Genomic DNA, 20,927 nt, shown 5'->3' on the forward strand with positions numbered 1-20,927 from the left:
TTCCCCCTTCAGTAACTGAAATTTATTTCGGTACTTAATTCAACCTTATGTTTTATGTTACTGTGCTTCAGTGCAACTAAGCACATTTTAAATCATCTAAACAGTATTTCCATAGCACTGCTACCAAATGTGAATTATTTATTAATAATATAAATACTGTATTCTGGTGTAGCTCTACAAAGTTTTATCAAGACTACATTTGGCTCATGAAAATCTCTGAATGAAATTGAGACAGGCACAGTTCATTAATCTGCATATACATTATTATTTTAGGTGCAGGATTTTAATATATTCTAGTCTAATTACCTCCTGTAAATCACTAATAGATGTTAATTTTAGTTATAACTTCATTTAAATTGAAGTTTGTGGCCCTGCTTTGATCTGATGTCTTTGCAAGCACATCAGTTTTCACTGGAATTCAACCATGTGTAAATAAATGGGTTGTTAAGGCCTGTGTTTTATTAACATTTGTGGTTTATATTTTTCTTTTGCTAACATATTTGGGGAAATTCTAGTTTTATGAGTTGAGGTTTTTTTACACTGGAGTAAATAATACGTAGCACTTGCAATGTCATCTAAGAACATTCAGCAGTTCAAAATACGAAAAAAGTATCTCTGAGTTTGTAGTACTTGGTGGCCTGAGTTCACAGATTTCAAGGCCAGAGGAAGTATTGTGTTAGCTAGTTTAGTTTGATCATACACATAATAAATTTATTTACAGCAGGCAATTCTTTATAACAAATCAACAGCAGAAAAAGCCATCAAGGTAGCACTAAAGAAATTAACAAATCAGAGGACTGCAGGATGGACACTGTACTCTGTCTGCACAGCAGAAAGTATAAGAGTCATACACTGAAAGTTCTAGTGCTTAAATGCAACCAAATCCATAATGATATTAAATATAATAAATGGTAGACTCACTGAGAATTTTCTTTCCCTCTTTGGAAAGATGCAGCTCTGTCTTGTTGAGTAATGAGAACCATGGGAAAGAAACTTTATAGCAGCTGCTTCCCTTCCAGTTCTACACATTGAAAAGGTGTTTGTTTTCTAAGACTGACACAAAATAAATTTACTTTGTAATACTTTATTCTCCCTTAAGAAATAGTCAATCACATTGTGACTGTATTATTTTATTTTTGCCTTGTAACTTCAGGGAATTTTTTAGGTGAGGTTATAATTTTTCATCACTTACGAGACAACAGCCTTGCACAAATCCCTTGAAAAGCATTATGTGACTCTAATTCTGTGTCAAAGCAGGGCACAAACCAGTGATGGATCTGCTAAAATGCTGGAAAGATCAAAAATCCACATAGACTATACTATGCAACCATGCACAGCGAGAGAAAATGATGAGATGTGCACAAAAGTGTCTAGGATTGCAGATCATGCTTTTCCCAAGTCCTTGGTGTCAGTTCTACAGTAAAGTAATCCCTAAGCATTCATCAGAGCAATAGCAAAGGTGCTGGAAGGTTTTCTGGCTACAGATGGCCCTCAGGAGGTGGCAACTGGAGAATGCAGAACACCAGCCCTACCACCTGCATCCCTTGTAATACTGCCAGTGAGGAGGAATATGATACAGGCAATGGAATAAGAGATGCTTTTGTTGAATGTACATTTGAAGATCTGCTGGCTAATCTGTTAGGAGCCTCGCCCATCTGTAAAGCTGCTTTATGCTCTATCTGTGCGGTATGAGATGGCCCAGCAACAGCCACACACAGGTTTCAAAAGAAATGTCACCATCATGAGACCATGTAAATATTAAACCATTTGGTGCAAATCTTCATCTCTCCCATAGAAGATGCAGCATATAACTTGCTCTTCTTTCTATTAAGATGAGGGAAATCAAAGACTTCTTTTTGTACTATTACTGTTTCTATAGCTAGCTTATATTTTGGTGCGCAAAACCAGACCAAACAGCCTTGAATCATGTATTTATATATTTTTAACAGCCTTAACCAAAACTAATTCAGGTCAGCACATTTAAAGTGTTAGACATTTATCTTTTCATTTTGTGACAAGCACGAGTCTATTGCTCTTGTCTGCGAAGAGCAGTTAGTCATCTTACTGAATAAACCTGGTAACAAAGAGAAAAAGGAGTTCTCCTTTCTTATGTGATTTGTTTACTTTATACTGTTTTATTTTATCTCCTTTTGCTTCACAGAGTCAAGTAAGGAGCAGTTTGCCTACACAAACATTGCTGAAGAGCTTGTGAAACTGTTCAAGAAGCAAATAGAGCATGATAAAAAAGAGATGATTTTTGAAGTTTTGGCCCCCCTGGCAGAAAATGGTGAGAATTTTTTTTTCTTACTCTTTTACTCATTCCCTTATGTGTATTTTTTATTTCAATATATCAATATGTTCTTCAGGCACTAAATGCAGAGTAATGAGCTGTCTCCTTCCAAAGCCACCACAGCTGATTCTTGTGACTGTAGTGTCATGAAAAGTGAATGGGTCTTAATTGTTGAGCATATGACAGGAGCCAGCACATTGTTGATGCTAATTCCATCACTGAATCACTTTGTATACAATTATGTTATATTTTATTGCCCTGTGCCCACAGTGGGAATATCAAAAACTGCTTTTTAAAGAGCTTCACAACATTTGTCTGCAAACATTGGCTCAAGTGTTCATAGACCATTGGAGCACCAGGACATAATTTCCTGGAATTGCAGAGCCACTGGCAGTTCCATTTCCTATAACCTTATTTTTTTCTAGGGGCATGTCAATTGCAGAGCTAAGGGCTGGACACTCTGCCCTTACTGTTCATTGAGAGATCATATGAATTTAATTTGGGTGTTTGGTGGCGTGTCTTACATAGCCCCAGGCAGCCCCTGGGAGTTTGACTCACTGCTCAAGCCAGAGCAGGAATTGATGTGCACCCCTGATCATCCCTCCAGGATGTTCCTCCAGAGGAGCAAAGGATCAGACAAAGGTTGCTTGTACAATGTATCATCTGCCCTTAATGGAAATAAAGAAATGAGTTAACAGGTGGAGCTGAACTGATGTGGGAAGGAGTTCTGTGTAGGGAAGACATCACAGTATTTGATGGCTCTCTAACCTTGTTTTACCCACTTCAGCATTAAAGCTTTTTTTTAATTGAATAGATTGTTAGATCGAACTGAAACTCAGATTTATGTTTCATCCTACTCTATTGTGCATGCACACTCTGCGTGTGTCTGTTTTACAATGTGTAAGTCAGGATAAACTTTCTCTTCAATTTAAAAAGGTATTTTGACTTTTATTTTAAGTGGCATGGAAAAGCAATTCCTTTTTTCAGCTCTAAAAAGGCACATCTTTCCAAAACATATCATTTTTTATATAATAATTTAAAATCTGCTGTAATATAGCTCCATCCTCAGAATGTCATAAAACAGGGTTGAACTTTTTGTGTGTTTGATATATGTCAGTTCAAATGCTTAATTTTTCTTAAGAGTATGGTTTTTAGTTGCTATAAGATTTGAGAAATTCATTGCTGCTGACCCTAACTCAGATGCTCAGATGTTGAGAGGCAGTCAGAAAAACATTTCCACTGTGGATTCAAGGCATACTTAAATGAGTTCACTTTGCTGGTACTGTTTAGGTGCTTTTGATTGTAGATAATTAGCAATAGGTCAGAAGGGAAAAACATCTCAATGAAGTATTTGCAGAGTCTGGATTTTGGTGGTTGGGGTGTTTTAAGGCTTTTTTTCTAATTTACTTGTTGATTAAGCATGCTGGTGTAGCAATTTTAATTTCAAATCACAGAACATCTGCAACCCTGTATTCTATAGCTAAGGGAATTCTCTATTTTTAAAAGCACCTCAGTGCAAAAGAGCCTATTTAAAAAAAAATCCCAACTGGAGATTTTGCATTTCCTTACGAAGTTCATGAGAAGGTCAGCCGCTCTTAAAGGAACAATGAATTTCACTGAGGCAAAAAGCCTAGTGACACCAGGAAACAGAGTCAGACACATCCTTTACCAGAGGTAGAACACACTTCCTCTCCCAAGTGTGGCTTGTAAACTGTATGAAAAAAATATTTCCAAATCCCTGGCCTAAAAATATTTTAACTTGGGTTGAACACCTTTTTGTAAAAATACTATTTTATGTAGAAAACCAAGAGAAATCTATTTATTTGGCACACTTCTGCAGAGTTTTGTGACTGTTTTTCAAAATCAGCCTGCAAAAACTACCAGAATCATTTCCATATATGAAGAGACCTAGCATAGCATAAGACAGACTGCCATTCCCTCTTAACAGAAAGGGAGTTTAGGCATGTAGATTCCAAGGGAAATATCTGTTAAATATTTTGTTATTTTAGAAACAAGGGAAAAAATATTGTTCCCAGATTCTATGTCACCTGAAATAAAAATGTATTACCTTCTCAAGCCTTGTTTTGAATGACAACTAAGAAATAGTTTGCCTCATCAGTTTCCAGAAGAAACTTCTCTGCCAACCGAACCTTTTGGATTTGGCCTTTCTGCACTCTTCCTGCAGCCCTTGCATCAAATGGCAGATATACTGTCTGTCTTTGGAAAGCATGAGCACAGCACAGTCCTTAGGAGTCTGGTGTGCCATGACTGAGATGCCAGAAGTTTGCTGTAGAGAAATATCCTCATTTTTAGAAGTGAAGAGCTTCATACACCTTCAGCTTATGACTGTGCTCTAAAGGCAGTCCAGAGCCAGGGAGGGCCTGTTAGATGAATAATAACAGAAGCTGGCCATAAGAATTTCAGATAAAGAACTTGTGGTTTTATGTACACAAGTTGTCAGTGAAAACACCGACATCACTGTTTCTTACAGCCTGTCTTGCATATGTGTGTAGGATAGATGCATTTCAAATCCTGATTCCGACTCCTATTATCCATGCTATTTTCCAGATGTCATTAAACTGCAGCTGGTTGAAGCAGGTTTGGTGGAGTGCTTACTTGAGATCGTCCAGAAGACTGTGGACAGTGATAAAGAGGATGATATTGCAGAGCTTAAAACAGCTTCTGATCTTATGGTTCTGCTATTGCTTGGAGGTAAGGATGGGCTGTCACTATGTTCTGCAAAGCAACAGCAGATACTTGTAATGCTGTTTGGATGCTGAATTTCACTATTTATTAATTTTCCAAATAACCTAGATGACCTGCTACCCACCAGGCAAACTTTTAACAGGTCAGATTTTGTCCCTCATTGCAGGACTGGACTAATTGTACTGGAACCAGCAGAGCTTCACTGATATAAAGAGAAGTTTCCCTAACAAACACTTTGGCTTGCTGACTCTCTGTGCTTTTTACCCCAGATGAATCCATGCAAAAGTTATTTGAAGGAGGAAAAGGCAGTGTGTTCCAAAGAGTACTTTCATGGATTCCTTCCAATAGTCATCAGCTACAGCTTGCAGGAGCACTGGCTATTGCAAATTTTGCCAGAAATGGTAAGAACATGCCATAATAGCTTATGTAAATTTATGTGTTCCCCTTTATCATGGTGTCTGTACAGCTGCAAATAAGAACTGTGTTGCAGTAAAGCTGCCGTTGACTTACACAGTAACATGACTAGTTTTAACCTTTACAATCCTCAAAAGCATTAAACCTGCTTTAAAATATTATTTTGCATTTGTAGAGGGGTATAGGGGATTTCTGCCTTCTTCAGTATTTCTTCTATCACTTTTGTAAGTTTGTCATGAGCACTGCAATTCTCACAGATGATGGTGGTCAAATTCTCAACAATGAAATCTAAAAAGGACCAAGGAAACAACCTTTCTATTCATAAGAAGCTATTGTAGTAATCTTAGTAATAATCTTCCCTTTACAAATGACTTGTTACATCTCGCACAGATGGAAACTGCATCCATATGGTGGATAATGGCATAGTTCAAAAGCTGATGGATCTGCTAGACAGACATGTGGAGGATGGAAATGTAACTGTGCAGCACGCTGCACTGAGTGCTCTCAGAAACCTGGCTATTCCTGGTAAGCCTCTCTTTGCATTGCTAACCACCCAAAGGTGAAATTCTGTTCTCCCACTGTACCCCCCAGGGAATGTGGGTGGGAGCACTGACTGACAGTCTTAGAGGCAGGTCAAACTGCTGCTTTTCATGCTTTTCATTCTGACCCATCACTGCTTTTGTGTCTGTTGCACAGCAGTTCAGACAAGCAGTTCTGAATACATGACAGGCATGGTGACTGTCCCTTGCCACTATGATCACACAGTATCCCCCACCAAAGAAAGGGCAGCCTTGTAATTGGTGAGGAGCTGAGGAGGCCTTGAATATGATTTCTCAACACTTTTTGTCCAGAGCACTGCATATTTACTTTTCTTTCTGCTTGCTTCATTTGCAATCTGTCTCACAGCTGAGGGTCTCCACCAGAGAACAGTACCCACTTTGTTAAAACACTGCATCTTACTTAAGACACTGAAAATTGCTAAATTATATATAGAGCTGGAGGTAGACTGACAGAATAGCCAGCCTATTGCAGTTAGTTACTGTGTGTTGGCAGTAAGCTGAATGCTAATTTTGTCGTTTACAGTAACTTAATTTGTGTGAGTTTTGATTACCCAAGCATATAGGTAGAGCACGCACACAACACAACAAAGCAAATCCGTAACACTTGTGTATGGGTTCTTGTGCCAAGCCAAAATTAAGTCTTTCATCCATATAACCTTATTTTACTATTTTTGGTTTTTACAAATCATAACTTTTAGAAATGATCACGCATACATAACTAAACCCACTGAGGTTTAGCAGTATTCCATTTGCTTACCTTTCTCAGGTGAGTCATTCTTTTCACTTCCATCAGTCAGCTTTCCTGTAACCTATGCTGAAGGATGTCTGCCAGAGACCTACATAACCATCCCTGTACATTGTTAGAAAGAAACGAGCAAGTAATAACTGACCTCAGTGATGAGCTCTGTGTCAAAACACTATTTCAAATACCTAATAAGTATTTTTTTCCAAGTACACTATGGGGCAAGGTTTGCACCTTAAATGCATTTCAGAGAGTTATGTGAAAGTGGAGAACATAGACTAGTGGAGGGGATGAAAGAGAGGTTGGAGAGGGGAAGAAGGCAACAAAAGACAACTGATTCCAGCATGTCAGGCCAGCGTGTTATTTGTATGAAGCATTGGAACTGGGTGAGAGGTTATTCTGCTAATTGGATGCTTTAGTTCCTTTGCCTATGAGAAGCAGAAGAGTATGGTTGGGACTCAGAGAAGTTTCCTCATATTTGGGGGGGCAAGTATTAGCCTGGGCTTCTACCTGATGGATTTTGTGGAAGATGCCTTTCCTACACCAAAGGGAGGAGTCTACTCCTTCAGTGGTGCTCAAGCTGAATACAGAAATCTAGATGTGCATGCTAGGAAAAAGCACTTAATTTCACAGGAACCATGACATTTCTCCACAACACAGTATCACACTGTTCCTGAAGTCTGTGCTCACAACCTCTTTTTCAAACCACATCTGAAAATGTGCTTCAAGACCAGCTCTGAAATAAACTGCATCTTCCAGAAATGTTTTTGAGATTAATCCCTGTTCTTTATTCATGCAGTCGTAAATAAGGCTAAGATGCTATCAGCTGGCGTTGCAGAAGCTGTATTGAAATTTCTCAGATCGGAGATGCCCCCCGTTCAGTTCAAGCTGCTGGGAACATTAAGAATGTTAATAGATGCACAAGGTAAAAATAAACTGTTCTCTATGTTAAGTGATTCTCTTTGGTTCAGTCTGTGATACGCTGCCAAGATTCTTAGAGAAGCAGAGTTTTTCTAAATTTCATTCCTGAAGTCATGGAATAAATCTAATACATATGCAAAAGGAGAGGAATATGCGTTGATTTTTTTTTTTTCAGAACTCCTAAACTGACTACCAGGGACCCTCCAAATAGGTGTCAAATGCTTATTTATTTTTGAACTTCTTTACACTGTCACATTACAAGTGTGCATTGAGGTGTGAGTGTTTTGAGCTACCACTCCTGTTTTGCTGTTCACTTACTGTGTTCCCTGGCTGTACCTCGGTCCTTGGAACAGGATAATACTCTATTAATTGATAGACTGCAATTCCAAAATGAAAAAGCACCTTTTAGTTACCAGCTTGTTCCAGGATATATAAAATCAGAAGTCTGCTAAAAACCAGAAATAGTTCATGTGCTAAATAAGCTGTGTATTTTTGACTCAGTCCTACAGATTTTTTCAAAAGATCCATTCTAGTGCTGGCAAAGCTATTGGATGTGAAATAGACATTTTTTGACAAAACTTACGTGACTTACAGTCTATCAAACCTGATCTAACTGACCACAGTGCTCCCTTCTGGCAGCAGTCCCTCCTGGTTTTTAATTCTTGAGCTGGCTCACAGCTCAGCTGGGGGTGTGATATCACCTGTATTTTCCCTGCTCTTCATCAGTGCACAAGCTTCATTAACTGGGCTGATAAATTGTTTCAAAAACTGGATTATGAATGTTTTACTGGATTTTTTTTTATTTCTTTTAATTTTGACTGGCTTTACTTGCTTCAATGGAACCTAGACTTTTCCCACTAGTAGTATAGGCTAGTGAAGTTCTTCTAACACCTCCAAGTTAGTAACTTTCAGCTTGTTTTTCTAGCACTTGCTTAAAAAAGTGACAACCTTTTTGTTGTGTTGTTGGCTCCGGCATCATGTAGCAGAAGCAGCTGAACAGCTGGGCAAAAACGTAAAACTGGTGGAACGATTGGTGGAGTGGTGTGAAGCCAAGGATCACGCAGGTGTGATGGGAGAGTCCAACAGACTACTTTCTGCACTTATACGACACAGCAAATCAAAAGTAAGTTAGTGGAGAAAAAGGTCAGCTTGTCAGAACCAAGTTACCTGTGCACTTGCTGTTGGTAACCAACCCTCCACCTCGCAATCCTTCCAGCGAGCCAGCTTGGGTATTAATATGTTACATCTCCTCTGCCCAAGGCTTGACTCTTTCTTATTTTAAATGTATCCTGCAGAAGTTCAGCATGCTGTATTCTCTATGTTTTAATGGTGCTCTATATGAGGAATCAGTGAACTCAGTTGTTAGGATCTTGCTATGTATTTATATAAAACTGAGATCCAGAAATAGTCTGTCTCCCTACTCCTCATACAGCATATTTCAGAGTTTTAAGATTCTGATGGACCATTAGAAATGATAATTTATTCCAAAATCTAACAAAAGCTTGCTTGTATATGGCAAAAAGTATAACATTAGGAAAAATTCATCTGCCCCTCCCATCACCTTCACATCAATCAAATATCTTTACCTAAGCAGTCCCAAGTCCCTCATTCTTGCTCAGCTGATTATTAGACAAAGCAACCTTATAAAGGACAAACACATCTCTGGAGACAGGCTATTTCAGGCTCAGACTTCCTTTAGCATGTTCACTGATATGAACACAGGCTGCATTACTGAACTTAAATAGCAAGTGTGATTTGGAGAGCTCGGACTGTAACAGTGACCTCTTCATTCATCCATGGCATTTATGAAGTGAAAAATATAGAAGGGGCCTGATGTGTACTGAGTGTCTCCAAGAACAAATCAGCAGGCCTCACAGGGATTTAAATCTTTGCTGATTACTAATATCACTTCTCTGTCTAATACCCTTTCTCCATTTTATGTTCAGCCTCTAAAACTGATCAGGGTTCATTTTTCTGGTTCTCACTTCTTCTGCCTCCCTCCCCAAAGTCCCCAACATGTATGCGTGGATGGCAAACACCACCACAGATGTGAAACATAAAAAATATTCTCTATAGGGCAACAGATTCAATTCTAAATATGGAGACACTACTGATGACATCAAATAGATATTAAGTCAGAAATTAACAGCATTATCACAGCTGAATTAATTTTTGTGGGGTGCATGTACTCACAGAGGAAATTTGACATTAAGAGAATAACAGCTGAGAGGGTGGGGTTTTTTAAGCTTTTGCTGCCCTCTAGGTTTGAATATGAGTACAGCTGTATGGTTCTTAACAACATCAGATTCGAATTGGACTTTTAATTTTAAATGCTTTGGGGTAATATTTACAAAGGCAACCGCCAGTTTTAGTCATTCTACAAAACTGGAGTAGGTACCTGTGATTTCAGCCACACTAGCACCAAACCTGATGGTGGTCATCTATTCAGTACTGCCTTTTAAAGGGTGAGGTTCAACTACAATATAAAAAATTTTGATGTCAAAGATGCTGATTGGTTCCTGAGACTTATATACCCAAAATTCCACACCAATTCAAGTAGAACTTAGCAGTCCCAGATTGTCTCAGTCTGAAAACTACTTTGAAGTGCTGGTTTTTGGTTTTTGGGGTTGTGTTTTGGTTTTTTTTGTTGTTGTTGAGGTTGGGATTAAAGGTATTTAAGATGGTATTTTGTGTTTAGGTTTAGATGTTTGGGGTTTTTTATTTATGTTAAAGTCACACAGTAGGGGGACTATACATCTCACTATTTTGGCTTGTGGCTGGTATAAGAAAGGGGATGTGTTTTAAATGGAAATTTAAGATACAGATGAAAAATTTAAATCGTATTCTTGTTTCAAGAAATAAATGCTACTTCAAACCTATGTGCTCTCACAGAATAAAAATAATAAAAAACCAATCCATATTTCCTTGAACAGTTTCCTTTCAGTGTGCCAAGTAACCTGACTTTTCAGGCAAACAATTTGCAAGTATTTTTGGGATATAAGATGGTGAAAATATGAGGTGCACAACCACTTGTGAAATTATAACTAACACCTGTAGAGTATTAGTCTACTATAATCTTTATCTCTTGTCACGTAAGTTGGACTTGAAAAAATTTTGGACTTGAAAACAGAATCCCAGCTGTGTATTTTTATCTATTTTAGACACATTTAACCCAGTTAAGTAACATTTTAAGTTCCTAGATATTGGGCAGCAGTACTGCACAACAGTTCATTTGAACAGCTGGCTTTAGAATAGAAACCAACACATTGGTGTCCCATACATACCTTTTCCTTACCTCCTTTGTATTTGAAGAAAAATTCCATATTAAGATACCACTGCTCCTTTTCCTGTCTTATGTCTAAACAGCTTTTCAAGTACACCATTTCTGTTACATAGTAAGGTGTCATATTTGTAATCTCACCTCTCTGAACATTTTGAAGAAACTGAAAATTCGTGGAGAGAGATAAAGCATTTAATAACTATTATGACTAGGTTTGTGTGTTGCCTTACCCCAAGTATATAGTTTGTTGGATACTTCGAACCCCTAATTATTTGATGATTGATGGCACAGCGTGAGAACTTGAGTTACACCATAGAACCTGGAAAAGAGTTCATTATGTGTGTCTTAACATAGTTATGGGGTCACCTGCCTTGATTTAACACCCTGTACCTTACAATTGCAGAGCAGTAACAGATAATACATAGGCCTGCATATTGATGTATAAAGTGATTCTATGTGCACAAAGCCAAGAGTACCCTTACCCAAAGATAACACAGCATCCCTGACAGTTCCCTTATTTAATACAGTTTGCATGCAATGCAGAATTTTGTCATCTTTGCATTATTTATTTTAGGATGTAATTAGGACCATTGTACAGAGTGGTGGCATCAAGCATTTAGTAACCATGGCGACCAGCGAACACGTAATAATGCAAAACGAAGCTCTCGTTGCACTGGCATTGATAGCGGCTCTAGAGTTAGGTGAGTATTCCAGGAGTTCATTCCACCTGTTTCCTTTCCAGTCTGTGCCCAAGAGAAGCCATGGAGGGAGAATGCAATGTAGAATAACCTCCTCCTTCCACCTGCCTTTCAGTATTTCTGTGGTGATTCATGCAGACACAGGCAAGCCATCATGTTATGCAGGAAACTGGAGAGTGCTGGTTAGACGGGATCTGCTCCATCATTCTGGTAGATGGTGGAGTGATCTAGAAAGGCCCTCGGCTTAACTTTCAGATTTGGGGTAAAACTCAGAAAACAAACATACCTTAGACTAGAAACTATATGACCTGACCACATTCCTACACTGGAATGTTCATCTGCTTTTGAGAGAGCTTTTCAAAGTGAAGAGTCCACTTACCTAATAAGTAAGAACTAGAGAATACAAAGAGGTGGTTAATGCCCCCAACATATCTTCATTAAATTACCCAGGATTAAGTGCAAGAATTGCCATAAGAAGGCAAACATGATTTCCATGTCTTGAGCTGCATTTGTAGTGCCTCAGCTTTTGAAACAGGAAAGTAAATGTTCAGCAGAAGTTTTGTTTATCCTGTTTACTTACTTATTAAATCAGGAACTAAGCAAACAACTTACATATTTTTGTTCTTGATTTCATCTCTTGCCATTGTGTACTACAGGAATGCTCTGTTCAACTTTCAAATCACTGCCAATACATCAAGGGATTGTTTTAAATAAAAGGAAAGATGTTCCTATTCACATGAATCATCTCTTTGTCTTGTCTTCAGGCATTTAAAGGTCGAGCCCAAATTCAATACATGTATCTTAGAAAGCTACAGAGGCAGTAACTCAGATGGAAATCTTGAAAAGTTTTCCATAGGCTTTATAATGGACCTGGAGCTCCCTCTACCAAGGAATCAAGAACTACGCAATCTTTATTTACTCAGACAGAATTTCCAAAAGCAAATTCAGGCAATGGAAGTGTTGAAAGCTGAAATATTCCAGGTGTTGGCTTAAATGGCTAGAAAGCCTCATGGCTTTTCCATCAGCTTACTGAACATTAAGACTGCAATTCATCATTAAACTCTGTGACCATCCTTTCAAGCAGTTAGACAAATTCACATTTTTATAGCGAGAGCTGTGATTCTTGTCATCATACCATCACATATGTGCTTGAGTTTTATACCAATGAGTTATGTACCACAGCCTTTCACTCTGGTGAGAGATCATGTTTCAATAAAGGGATAACACATGGAAGCGTCAAAGCAAGTGGCACTTCCAGACTTACGAATTTTCACTTGTATTTCAGTCACTGCTGAAAAGGATCTTGAAAATGCTCAGCTTGTTCAGATTCTACACAGACTGCTCTCAGACGACAGGAGTGCTCCAGAAATAAAATATAACTCCATGGTGCTGATCTGTGCTCTTATAGGATCTGGTGAGTATTCAGGAGAGGCTACTTCCCAAGATTTATGTATGCAATATAGTTCTCCCCTACAGCTGAACACAGAGTATGTGGAAACACACTGTGACTGGTTCTCTGTTCACAATGGATATAAACACAAAGGTTCAGTTTACTATGACTCTAATGTCTATCTATAGTGCCAAGGATGAAGCTGTTAACTCAGTTTTGGATATTAACTGCAGAAACTTGACTGTGGCTTCTGTAGGATGCAGCTAGCTCAAACTTAGACAGGAAAGAAATGAAAGCATTTAAAACTGCACAATATCAAGTTGTCTTTGCAAATATGCGGATCGCAAGAATTTCATTTTCATTTCTAGCTGCAAGTTCCCTGTAATTGATGTGTGATGGTGCTTTAAGGATCCTTACATTTATGTCACTAGGAAGGACTCCTTCCCTCAACAGCCCTCGCATGCTCTGCCGAGCGAGGCACAACGTGCACTAACACACATCAGTGCTGGACACTGTAAACTCTCATTTCTCTGAGCTTACCCTCTGCTAAAGGTCAGGCTGTTTACAGGCTTTTCGAGCAGGCTGTGGTTTGATATTGCAACTTCCCACCTGTGTTTGGGCAAACAAACAAAAACCACAAAACAAAAAAGAGCAAGGTGTAATGGGGAAAATTTCATTCAAGGTTTCAAGAAGTTGCTATGTTTCTTTCATTCAGTTCTAAGAAAGATTGAATCTGTGGAGAGAGAAAAATTTCATTCCGTAAAGGTCTAGGCATGTACAGTCAACTAAGATGACAAAGAACTGGAATAATTACAGAAAGGTGAAAAGTCAGAGCCTGTCTGCATAACTTGCCAAGTGTGAAATATATAAAGGTTCTCTAGAGGATAGTTTACACCAATTCAATTAATAGATTAAAAGTTACCACAGCTAAATGTGTGCTGTCTCTGTAAACAAAGGTGCTTTTTCATTTAAACAGAGTTCACCATGTCTACTGCAAGTGTAATTTTGGAGACCTGTACATCCATGCAAGTGAATATTGTATTCCTGCCATCTTATAGGAGCAAATACCCAGTTTTAGAGAGTATACACATCTCAGTGTGCAAAGATTGTGCTCAAAATTTGCTAACAAGCCTCAGCTCTCAGTAGGCACTCACTTTAATGCTAAGACCTGTAACTTAATTGTTACTCACAACCTTCTTGAGCCATTTCATGCCTGGGACTATACATGCATTTTAGAGCACAAGCCTTTTGCCAAAGGTTCACAGTCAGCCTCACTGTCTTGATCTTTATTTCCACTGCTTCCAACTAAAATAATCATCTTCAGAAAATCTGCCTGACAGCTGCATTTTCCCTTCCCGAATCTTGTCACCTGCAAGACTGACAGAGTTATTTAAAGTCAAATACCTGTCTCTCTTGTCCAACAGAGTACAGCGCAGTCTTATCTCAGGGGGCATATTTTAGGGTTATCTGAGTGGCAGAGTTCAGTCTGCCACCGCACTGTAAGCTTTGCCTAGACATAAGGCTCTTTACCCTACTCCCAGAGAACAGAATGTCACTGCATTATGCAGCTGTGAAGTTAAGGCCCAGTATTTGACTGACCCAGTGTTCTGTCCTGCTTCCTGATGAACAGATCTGTGTAAAAACAGTGAGGACACAGAATAACAACTGAGCAACCCTGGTATTAACTTCTAAGTTGGGCGGGAGGGGGGGTTACTATTTTAACCAAGGAGAGGAGAATCAAGGAGCTGATTGCACTTTACAAGGGAAAATACTAATGTGCACCTCTTAAAGCTCTGTTGCCTCTAAACTGTTTTTATAACCATCTCCACATCACGAGCCACATTTCCTTATTTTACTGTGAACAGACCTGTGTAGTTATTTTTAAAGTAACTGACCCCAGTATAGTTCAATAAAGACTAGAAGCAGCTCCACTGGCTTAATTATTGGTTTCATTTAGTTCACCAGTGACTGCTGTTGTTACTATGCTTTGTTATGGGGTATCACATTTAACCACACTGACGGTGTTGCCAACATCTGTGTGTTCACAGACTGGGTCAATTTGGAAGGGACCACAGTGGTCCAGCCTCCCTGCTCAAGCAGAGCCTTCCAAGAGCACATGGCACAGGATTGCATCCACAAAGTTCCAGTGAGGGAGACTCCAGAACCTCTCTGGGCAATCTGTTCAGTGCTCAATCACCTGCACAGTGAAACAGTTCTTCCTCATGTTCAGGTGAAACTTCCTCTGCATCAAGCTTCTGCCTGTTGCCTCTTGTCCTGTTACTTGGCATCACTGAGCAGAGCCTGGTTCTGTCTTCTTCACACCCTCCCTTCAGATAGTCATAGCCATTGATGAGTTTCCTTCTCTATCATCTCTTCTTGAGGCTGAACAGACCCAGCTCCCTCAGCCTTTCCTTCTGAGAGATGCTCCAGTCCCTTCATCATCTTTGTCACCCTCCAGTGGACCCACTCCAGGAGCTCCATGTCTCTCTTGTACTCAGGAGCCCAGAAGTGGACAAAAGCACTGCAGACGGTGCTTTATCAGGACTGAGCAGAGGGCCCCTTGACCTGCTGTCCATGTTCTTCCTAATGCACCCCAGGATACTAATGGCCTTCATGGCTACATGGACAGCTGTTTGTCTACCAGGACACACCTCTCCTCAGAGATGCTTTCCCCGGATCAGCCCCCAGCCTGTGCTGGTGCCTGGGGTTATTCTTCCCCAGGTGAAGAACTCTGCATTTGCCTTTGCTGAACTTCAGATGGTGTTAAGCAGTTAACAGATACCTATTTTTACGTGATTCTTTCAATCTAGAAGTTCCTCTTGCAACTGAGTAAATGGATAGGGAAAGAAAAATGAGTACAATGGAAAATGGATCATCCAAAGCACTGCATTCTTAGCTAGCACACTCTTTTGTGGGCAAGAGTCTCCATGAAACTGGATGTTACCAGCCATGTTAAAGCACAGTGAAATACCTGCTTAAACATGTTGATATCTCAGCAGAAAGCAGGAAGTGCATACATAGCATAAACACTCCAACAGCTTCACTGACATCAGTCTGTACATACACGTTCCCAGGTGCACAGCAGCAGGAGAGGTGCCAGCTCTTACATGATAGGGATTAAGCTGCATGAGAACTAAAAACATGTGAACAAGAAAGTAGGTAGGGATGGGAACAAATGCCAAAGCTTGCTTTAAAAAAAAAAAAAGTAAATAGCACAGCATAAAGCATAGCTATCTGAAACAGGTGGTTGGGTTTTCTCCTGGGGAATTCAGAGATTAGGCCCCCAGCAACATGTGGAAAACAAAATAATATGCATTTGTTGCTGAGTGGGATTTCACTAGAGAGGCATGTAACAAAACCAGCCATTTTCGATCAAAACATTTTAGGTGTTCAGAATACAGGGTTTAGAGAAAACCTGTCAAATTTCTTACAATTTCTGCTCAATTTTATGAGTTGCTGCCAACCTCTCTTAAATAATACAAAAAGTAACATGCAATCCAGGATCAGAATCATCAGACAGTGTCTCCTAGTTTTGAGTAGAACATACACACCGCATCCATATGCACAGCACTGGGCAATGCTCTGCGTGTTGTCATTTGCATTAACTTCAGACTGAGCTGTAAAGGGACAGCAAACAGTGACCAGGTGGTGACACATCCATTAAGGACCCATCTCACACCCCCACACAACCACTAAGAGTTGACACAGACAAATGATGCAGTGAGCCTGTCACAGCCAGCTCACTTAGGCTAGTTTAAAGAATAAAAGAGAAAATGTTTCACTAAAAATACTTCCTAAGCATCTGTTTTGGAAGGCAATCCAGGTGGATGTTCTTAACTGCTATGCAGCAGCTTCATCATTCATCATGACATGAAATCCATGGATTTCCATGTTTGTGTGTGTTGGAGGCCCTGAAAAGTTCTCTCTATCATCAAAAGCAATTCAAAAAGTAAACAACAACCAGATTATGTGTACTCACAGGTGTGTGCTTGTGTGTACAGGATTTAATAGAAAAGTTTCTCACAGTTTTCTTCTGCCTATCTCATACAAAGCACTGTTTCTCTTATATTTCCTTTTCCAGAACCTCTTCAAAAGGAAGTGCAGAGCATGGCATTTCTAGAAGTCGTATCAAAACTCCGCAGCCATGAGAACAAAACTGTTGCCCAGCAGGCCTCGCTAACAGAGCAGAGACTTGCTGTAGAAAGCTGAGGAAGGTCTCTTGTTTCCAGTGCATCCCATCACAGATTTCACCTTTGTCCTCCGTCCTGCTGCCGCTCCTGCTATGTTTTCCACTGTATCACTTGTGCATGCGTGTAACGTTCCCACACAAATTGATGAACTGCTGTAGGTACCTGTCCAAAAAGGTTTCTACAAATTCATAGGTGGTGTTAACATGAACTTGTCTCCACCCGTAACTGTTCTACTTGTATTCTTGTTGCTTGGGCCACATAGTAGAATGTGCATGTTGTAGTCCTATGATGATGTAGAAGTGGTACTACACAACTGACTCTTTCCTCATGCCCCCTAACTGCATAAAAATGTACTACTAAATTAGGGACAACACGAGATGCAGCAGCTGCAGACTAGTGTGCTGACTATAGGATTAAGAAAGTAAATCTAGCTCAATTTTTGGTGCTTTGGAGAAGCAGGTTTGAATGCAATGTACTGCTGCTCATTCACTGGTCTTGGCTATTAATGTCAAACTCGTGGTACCTAGAGGTAACAAATAAAAATTTCAGTGCTCTCACTTTACCCTGTGGTTTGTCCTTTTTTCTAATTGCACACAGAAGCCGCGACTGCACTACCATGCACTGGTGAGTTCTTTTTGTTCCTGGCTCTGGCCCGACCACGATCACTGCCTTTCAGCTGAGCAGATAGAAAGGAAGCTATTCCAAGCACTTTCACTGTGTGCTCACACAGAGGCACTGTGTGGCATAACAATCATGCATTTTAGCAGCAATGCATGATACAATCCTTACCTTACAAAGCCATGTGCATATGAATGCTCCTGGGCTTGCTTGGGATTGCGTCTTTGTTTACTGGGGGAGTTTTGTAGATGGATTTTTAAAATAATATCTTGCAGCAGCTGTTCATCAGAAGCCCATCAAGTGAGAAATGGAAGATGCAAGAGACTTCCTTTTTCTCCTTTCCTAGGTAAGGGAGATGGAAAACTGCCAGTCTGAGCATCTTATCTCACAGCTGCTCTTTTGTAGGTCTATAACATGCCAGCGATCAAACCAGCAGACAACACTTTGGCAAAACAAGGAGCCAGTTGGGACAGTGGTTTCCAACAAGCCAGCAGATGTTATTTTGGACTGTGTGATACCATTACCTAGCTTGATCAAGCCCACCATGCATGAAGGTCACAAGATCTATAACATTGTTAAGTGAATTCAGCATTCCCAGTGCTGAAGTGTCAACATCAGAAGTTTCAAGTTCCTTTTCTTACCAGCAGAGGCAGCAAACCCAAAGTTCAAGCACCTATGAGATGCCATGCCAGGTAATTGCAAACCACTGCTTTTGACCTTCACAAATTCACTCCCCAGCTCCATGAAACCACTGCTTATCCCTCAGATACTGTGATGGGAGGATGCCAATCATGAGGGTAAAAAGATTTTTTACACAAGCTGGGTATGAAAAGAAACTTGCTTTCAATAGCCAGCTTAAGGTCCCAGGTTATACCAAAACACAGCAGATGCTACAGAAGTTTTTACACTGCAGAGACTCCACATCCATTTAATCTAGTGCTAGAAACATGCAGATAAAGCCTCCAATACCAAACTGCACAACAGCAAAAAAACAAAACAACAAAACACATCCAAAAAGACATTTGCTAGTACTAGTGCAATAAAGCCACTGACAGAGTGCAGAACTGTCAGCACAGACCAGGAGCTCGTGACATCAGGCTCCAAATAACACAGAACCTCTGCACTGCTGCCGAACATAACCAGCATGTTTACAATCATGGCTCACAGGCCCCCACAAGCCCAAGTTCTCTCAGGCACAGAAACTTTACTGACTTAAAACAGAAGCCAAAATAACATTTGAAAGGCCAGTTATCAACAACCTGCCTGGTTCTCAGAAGAGACTATTCCTTTTGACGTTGGTATAAACTGCAAGTGCTCATACAAACTGGTTGTGACGTTGACAGAATTCCCATTTGGTTGTCTAACTGGAACTGTGGTTAAGCATTAGTTCCATTCTCATCAACAGATGTTTATCAGGAATACCACTGTCACAGGAAGCATATATGACCACAGGCCAAAGGTGATACCCTACTTTCAGATGGTTTCCCTGGACGGAATATCAAATGACTTGCATTCCTAGAAAAAAATCTGTGCTGAGCCCCCATAAGGGCAAACGTGTGTTTGTCACAGTAGAAGGAGGTAACTGAAGAGACTATCTAGCCACACAAACGCTGTGCTGTCCTGAGGTGTGCTGCAGTCTGCAGATTACTCTGAGCACCCTTAAAAAACAAATGAGATCTAAGGACATTATTATCACCGTGCTGCAGTCTGCAGATTAAAAAACAAATGAGCACCCTTAAAAAACAAATGAGATCTAAGGACATTATTATCACATGCATTTCACTGGACTGAAGTCAAGGGAAGTGAAAAGCCTGACAGTAATTCCAATTAGATGCTTACTAGCTAGATTGCATCTAAGCAAACCTTGACATCTGCTGCTCAGACTGTTTCTATGACAGCAATGCCAGACATGAGGCCTTGTCTTTGTCTTAGTGCCACCACAGCCAAGCCTGAACAATCCCTATGGCCATAACACAGGGCAGGCAGCACCTCCCTCGAGTGTCATGCTCATTGGCATCTGTACAAACTTCGGCCCAGCATCTCACTGTCAGGAGGGTGAACACATCCATGTGTTTTTACATTTCAGTGTCCTTAATACAAGGAGAAGCTTCACTCTGGGTAAGGCACAAACCCCAACAATACTGGCCTTGCATCCAGAGCACCCATTGGAAAAGGTCATTTGTTTTAAAATGGTAACCAGCCTCAACTTCAAGACTCAGTGTACCAGTCTGTTAAGAGTCTGACAGATGGCAGGTAGCCACTCCTAGTATCCCTATCATGAAAATGCTTATTCAAGTTTGTCACATCTATTAGGCAATGCCCTTGGCTTTTCTTCTTTTTTTGTTAACTTTTGGTCATTCCTGTGTTTGTGTGTCAGTCTGTCCCAAACGGAGATGCTTATTTTGCCAAATAATTTCCATACATTCAGATAAATGTCATATGCCTGAAATACACAAAAGGCATTAGACTTCAGTCTCAATACAGACATGCTTTTAAATTGATCACAGTGCCATTTTGTGTACAAAACCTAGAGATTTTGAAATACTTTTTTTTAAAAAGTCTGCTTCCTCCTCTATCCCAAGTAGCACAAGACACGATTACCCATTTTTACCTGCACAATAATGTAAGCCAGTTCTCACTACTTCTGTTTAAGGACATGTTGCACTTATTTAAACTTTTGAGAAAGGAGGTGGGAACTTCATTTGTCTAAGTCTTGCAAAGCATCAACTTCTGAACACACCAGGGTGACCAGAATAATTCTGGGGAGAGCACAGCCATTGCAGCCTGAGGAACATCAGCAACCTGTTGGAGAGAAGCAGAGCATGTTCATTAGGCAGAGACTTCAACAACAGCAAATAAGGGATCTCTTCATGTGGGGACATGTTCTTCATGTCTTGGCTTATTATTCACCTAAGGGTAGCCACTGGAGGCATGAGCATGTTTTGTGATTTAATCAGCGCACAGTATTCTACAACACATATGAGAGATGGGGATTTATTTCCCCTGTTAGTTTGGAGGAAAGGAGATAGGGATCTTTTCTTGGAGGAACTTTCCATGAATATATCTTTCTATTGTTTATATTAAGTGCTACATCAAAAGTGCATACACATTCACAACA

At 40.0% G+C, this 20,927-nt stretch overlaps 1 protein-coding gene across 6 annotated transcripts in view; it reads left to right on the forward strand.

The window, feature by feature from the left end:
• RAP1GDS1 (Rap1 GTPase-GDP dissociation stimulator 1) overlaps positions 1-17,751 on the forward strand; it is a 90,782-nt gene extending 73,031 nt beyond the window's left edge. For all 6 annotated transcript variants that reach the window (XM_041424543.1, XM_041424546.1, XM_041424544.1 and 3 more), the window contains 9 exons: positions 2,162-2,287; positions 4,859-5,002; positions 5,266-5,397; positions 5,801-5,935; positions 7,512-7,637; positions 8,617-8,756; positions 11,488-11,614; positions 12,897-13,025; positions 17,083-17,751. In XM_041424543.1, the coding sequence (XP_041280477.1) occupies positions 2,162-2,287; positions 4,859-5,002; positions 5,266-5,397; positions 5,801-5,935; positions 7,512-7,637; positions 8,617-8,756; positions 11,488-11,614; positions 12,897-13,025; positions 17,083-17,210 (1,187 nt within the window). In that variant the 3' untranslated portion in view covers positions 17,211-17,751. The remainder of the gene's footprint in view (positions 1-2,161; positions 2,288-4,858; positions 5,003-5,265; positions 5,398-5,800; positions 5,936-7,511; positions 7,638-8,616; positions 8,757-11,487; positions 11,615-12,896; positions 13,026-17,082) is intronic.
• The last annotated feature ends 3,176 nt before the right edge of the window (positions 17,752-20,927 follow it).

The sequence above is a fragment of the Onychostruthus taczanowskii genome, unplaced genomic scaffold (genome assembly GCF_017590055.1).
Source record: "Onychostruthus taczanowskii isolate IOZ18803 unplaced genomic scaffold, ASM1759005v1 scaffold82, whole genome shotgun sequence".
Classification (NCBI taxonomy): Eukaryota; Metazoa; Chordata; class Aves; order Passeriformes; family Passeridae; genus Onychostruthus; species Onychostruthus taczanowskii.